Genomic DNA, 5,606 nt, shown 5'->3' with positions numbered 1-5,606 from the left:
CACTGTTGGGGAACGTTGCAGAAAACAAAAATTTTCCTACGGTTTCACCAAGATCCATCTATGAGTTCATCTAGCAACGAGTGATCGGATTGCATCTACATACCTTTGTAGATCACGCGCGGAAGCATTCAAAGAACGGGGATGAGGAAGTCGTACTCGACGTGATCCAAATCACCGGAGATCCTAGCGCCGAACGGACGGCACCTCCGCTTTCAACACACGTACGGTCAGCGTGACGTCTCCTCCTTCTTGATCCAGCAAGGGGGAAGGAGAGGTTGATGAAGATCTAGCAGCACGACGGCGTGGTGGTGGATGCAGCAGTCACCGCAGCAGGGCTTCGCCGTTCTCTACGGAGGAGGAGGAGGTCTTGGAGGGGAGAGGGAGGCGCCAGGGGCATGGATGCGGCTGCCCTCCCCCCTCTATATATAGGGTCCCCAGGGGGGGCGCCGGCCCTGGAGATCCAATCTCCCAAGGGGGCGGCGGCCAAAGGGGGTAGAGTGCCCCCAAGGCAAGTGGGGCGCCCCCCACCCTAGGGTTCCCAACCCTAGGCGCAGGGGGAAGGCCCAAGGGGGGGCGCACCATCCCACTAGGGGCTGGTTCCCCTCCCACTTCGGCCCATGGGGCCCTCCGGGATAGGTGGCCCCATCCGGTGGACCCCCGGGACCCTTCCGGTGGTCCTGGTACAATACCGGTGACCCCGAAACTTGTCCCGATGGTCGAAATAGCACTTCCTATATATAATTCTTTACCTCCGGACCATTCCGGAACTCCTCGTGACGTCCGGGATCTCATCCGGGACTCCGAACAACTTTCGGGTTACTGCATATACATATCTCTACAACCCTAGCGTCACCGAACCTTAAGTGTGTAGACCCTACGGGTTCGGGAGACATGTAGACATGACCGAGACGGCTCTCCGGTTAATAACCATCAGCAGGATCTGGATACCCATGTTGGCTCCCACATGCTCCTCGATGATCTCATCGGATGAACCACAATGTCGAGGATTCAAGCAACCCCGTATACAATTCCCTTTGTCAATCGGTACGTTACTTGCCCGAGATTCGATCGTCGGTATCCCAATACCTCGTTCAATCTCGTCACCGGCAAGTCACTTTACTCGTACCGTAATGCATGATCCCGTGACCAGACACTTGGTCACTTTGAGCTCATTATGATGATGCATTACCGAGTGGGCCCAGAGATACCTCTCCGTCATACGGAGTGACAAATCCCAGTCTTGATCCGTGTCAACCCAATAGACACTTTCGGAGATACCCGTAGTATACCTTTATAGTCACCCAGTTACGTTGTGACGTTTGGTACACCCAAAGCACTCCTATGGTAACCGGGAGTTACACGATCTCATGGTCTAAGGAAAAGATACTTGACATTGGAAAAACTCTGGCAAACGAACTATACGATCTTGTGCTATGTTTAGGATTGGGTCTTGTCCATCACATCATTCTCCTAATGATGTGATCTCGTTATCAATGACATCCAATGTCCATAGTCAGGAAACCATGACTATCTGTTGATCAACGAGCTAGTCAACTAGAGGCTTACTAGGGAAATGTTGGTATCCATGTATTCACACATGTATTACGATTTCCGGATAACACAATTATAGCATGAATAAAAGACAATTATCATGAACAAGGAAATATAATAATAATCCTTTTATTATTGCCTCTAGGGCATATTTCCAACAGACCCTACGGATTCGAAAACTATGTAGACATGACCGAGACTCATCTCCGGTCAATAACCAATAGCGGAACCTGGATGCTCATATTGGTTCCTACATATTCTACGAAGATCTTTATTGGTCAAACCGCATAACAACATACGTTGTTCCCTTTGTCATCGGTATGTTACTTGCCCGAGATTCGATCGTCGGTATCTCAATACCTAGTTCAATCTCGTTACCGGCAACTCTCTTTATTCGTTCCATAATGCATCATCCCGCAACTAACTTATTAGTCACATTGCTTGCAAGGCTTATAGTGACGTGCATTACCGAGAGGGCCCAGAGATACCTCTCCGATACACGGAGTGACAAATCATAATATCGATCTATGCCAACTCAACACCATTGGAGACACATGTAGAACATCTTTATAGTCACCCAGTTACGTTGTGACGTTTGATAGCACACTAAGTGTTCCTCCGGTATTCGGGAGTTACATAATCTCATAGTCATAGGAACATGTATACGTTATGAAGAAAGCAATAGCAGTAAACTAAACGATCAAAGTACTAAGCTAACGGATGGGTCAAGTCAATCACATCATTCTCTAATGATGTGATCCTGTTCATCAAATGACAACTCTTTGTCCATGGTTAATAAACTTAACCATCTTTGATTAACGAGCTAGTCAAGTAGAGGCATACTAGTGACACTTTGATTGTCTATTATAAATAACAACTTTATTATTGCCTCTAGGGCATATTTCATTCACTCGCAGCGGCGCCCTCGTCATCAACGAGGTTGCCCCGCCCTTCCCGCGCTCCCTCCGCCTGGTCCGGCCGACGCCCGAGCCGGGGCTGCTCCCCGTGAAGCCGGAGCACACCGACATGGTGGCCCCTGACGACGAGTCCGCCCTCAAATGGGCGAAGGAAGACTATGTCTGCGAGCAGGTGCGCCGCCAGCATCGGGCGTACCTGGAGCTCCAGGCCCGTCGTCGCGGGCGCAAGGAGGGCGACGTCATCGTCCTCGACAGCGACGAGGAGGACAAGGCCGGGCCGTCCAGCGCCCCACCGCGTGTCGGCGCCCCGGCCAGGGCTGCAGCAGGGACGACGGCGGCGCAGGCGAGGCATGCGACGACGGCGGCGGCGACGACTACACCCGCTTCTACAGACTTCTCGGCATGTAGACGACGGCTTTTAGATTGGCGTAGTTAGGCGTGGTTTGCATATTTTTATGTTTTTATACAAATTTCAATGAAGATCGTCGAGTTCGTGCAAAAATTGACAAGTTTGCAAAAATTTGAACGGAATATCGCCAAACCCGCGGCGACCTATGAGCCGACGACTGGGAACGAAGTCGTCCCAGGGGTCAATTTAGCGCCGGTTCGCCCTCAGGCCGCTCTTTTTCGACGTCCTGAGACCGAACGGCTGGAGATGTCCTCACCACTAGCGTGCAAGCAACGTCCCATTTTCCTGAGATGATAAAATTCTGAAACACCTACGAGATAAAATTCTGAGAACTTGCACAAAATAAAACGCGTGAATTGATCGGATAGCCAAACCTACGAGTTTTGAACTGAAACACCGGCTCGATTAATGTGGTTATTATTACAGCAGCAGCAGCAGCAGGAGTTTTCCTTAGCTAAATCGAACTCCCTGGTGAGTCATTGTCCATTTGGGAAGTCCATATTGACATGCTAGTCGAGTGAAATATTGAACATTGCACAGGAACACGAGTTTTGCAGGGAACGCGTGAGAGTGAGTCGAACTGAAAGGGACACCCACCACCAAACCCTCCGTGCGAGACCGACCGCCGCAGGGAGCGAGCGACCCAGGCCGAGATCGGGAAAATTCCCCATCTCCCCCCTCCCATCCCCTCCCCTCCGCCGCACGGCATGGATCCCGTCGCCGACGGGCCGGACCCGCCGGGCTCCGCGGCCACCGTCCTCGACACCCTGGGCGAGGAGGTGCTGGCGGTCATGTTCCCGGTCTCCATCTGCATGGCCCTCGTCGTCCTCCTCATCACGCTCCTCGCGCCGCCCTCCTCCTCCCCCTCCGCGCCCCCGCCCGTCACCGCCGCCACGCTCGTCTACCTCGAGTCCCCCTCCGACTCCCCGGCCCAGAAGCTCGTCGGCGCGCTCCTCGACGCCGCCGTCTTCGTCGCGCTCGTCGCCGTCGTCACCTTCATCCTCGTCGCGCTCTACTACTACCGCTGCACCGGCTTCCTCAAGAACTACATGCGCTTCTCCGCCTTCTTCGTCCTCCTCTCCATGGGCGGCGCCATCGCCGTCGCCCTCCTCCGCCGCCTCGACGCCCCGCTCGACGCGCCCACCGCGCTCCTCCTCCTCTTCAACGCATCCGCCGTCGGCGTCCTCTCCGTCTTTGCCTCCGCGGTCCCCATCCTCGTCCGCCAGGGCTACATGGTCGCGCTCGCCGTCATCGTCGCCGCCTGGCTCTCCAGGCTCCCCGAGTGGACCACCTGGATCATGCTCCTCGCCCTCGCCGTCTATGACCTCGTCGCCGTGCTCGCGCCAAGGGGCCCGCTCAGGATGCTTGTGGAGCTCGCCTCCTCCAGGGACGACGAACTCCCGGCGCTCATCTACGAATCACGCCCCACGGTAGGCCCAGCCGAGACTTCCTCCTCCTATGCTCCGGCAATGTGGTCCGAGGAGTCGCAGCACCGCGATTCGGCTGCCCGATCGGGTCCAAACCTGTATGACAGGGTGGGTCAGCAGGATGATTCCGGTCCTGCCATGGTAGAAATGAGGGATCTTGGCTCAACAAGCCGTGACATGGCTACCTCAAATCAAGCTGTAACAGGGCAGACATCAAATCAAGGTGGGAATGCACAGCATGCTGTCATTCAGATCGAGCAGCGCGAGGAGGAAGAAGAGACAGCTCCATTGGTGTCAGCGGCATCTGCCAACCCTACCATCGCCAATGAGGAGCACACACAAATTTCTTCATCAGAACCTCCCGAGGAGGAGTTTGAGATGTTTGAGTCTAGCAGGGGCATCAAGCTGGGACTTGGCGATTTTGTCTTCTACAGTGTGCTTGTGGGGAGGGCTGCCATGTATGATCTCATGACGGTCTATGCGTGCTACCTTGCCATCATCGCTGGGCTTGGCTGCACCCTCATCTTGCTGTCGATATGCAGGCACGCATTGCCCGCACTCCCGATCTCCATCATGCTGGGAGTCGTGTTCTACTTCTTGACGCGGTTGTTGATGGAGCCATTCGTTGTCGGTGCTTCGACCAATTTGGTGATGTTCTGAGTTCTGACTAATGTTCTGTTGTCGTTGTTACATGTGTGTCAAGCTGAAAAGCAACTGTGAACATCATGTGGGAGTGACTACTACTTTGTTGGTCACGTCTTGTAGGTAGACAGTCATGTAGTTATGACTAGGAAATGTCATTGGGACTTTAGACTCTTATAAGGTAGTATCAGTTTTATCTGGGATCAACTAGTCCATGTCTTGTCGTATAGTCAGTTTTATTTCAGTTTCAATTTTTATTCTTGCGTTCTTGTTTTTTTTTTCTCGCGTTCTCCCTTAGATTAGTGATAAAATAAATCTATCAATCTGCCTGCAATTTTCTTTTATTTTCTTTTCGTGTCTGGTATTGTTTCTTACATTGTAGTAATAGATAATAGAGTTATCAAGCGAATGTATTCTTTGAAAACCATTTATGGGCAATTCAGGAGTGCAGCACTTGGTAATTTTTGTCTTTCTCATTTGAATCTAGGACCGACCATATTCCTCCTGTCAGCATGAATTGACAAGCTGAGAATATTTGGTTTTGTTTGTCTTTTCTCCTTGTATTCAAATTCAGGAGTGGCGTTTTGAGTGAGTGTCCAGACAAGAGTAACAAAATCAAGCTTTTTGTTCGTTGTAGGTGCTTATTTTACTGCATTGCGC

At 52.2% G+C, this 5,606-nt stretch overlaps 1 protein-coding gene across 1 annotated transcript; it reads left to right on the top strand.

Annotated features, from left to right (window-relative positions):
• Positions 1-3,419: 3,419 nt before the first annotated feature.
• LOC125543667 (presenilin-like protein At2g29900) lies at positions 3,420-5,203 on the top strand. Its single transcript, XM_048707092.2, has one exon. The coding sequence runs from the start codon at positions 3,585-3,587 to the stop codon at positions 4,962-4,964; it is 1,380 nt and encodes a 459-aa protein (XP_048563049.1). The 5' UTR covers positions 3,420-3,584; the 3' UTR covers positions 4,965-5,203.
• The last annotated feature ends 403 nt before the right edge of the window (positions 5,204-5,606 follow it).

This window comes from Triticum urartu, chromosome 3A, assembly GCF_056163025.1.
Source record: "Triticum urartu cultivar PI428250 chromosome 3A, HENAU_Tu73, whole genome shotgun sequence".
Taxonomy (NCBI): domain Eukaryota; kingdom Viridiplantae; phylum Streptophyta; class Magnoliopsida; order Poales; family Poaceae; genus Triticum; species Triticum urartu.
Note: the sequence above shows the minus strand (reverse complement) of the source record. Positions and strands in the feature narration are given on the sequence as shown.

What these genes read in the sequence shown, in the direction of transcription:
- LOC125543667 (XM_048707092.2), top strand. Translation starts at nt 3,585, where the DNA reads ATGGATCCCGTCGCCGACGGGCCGGACCCGCCGGGCTCCGCGGCCACC.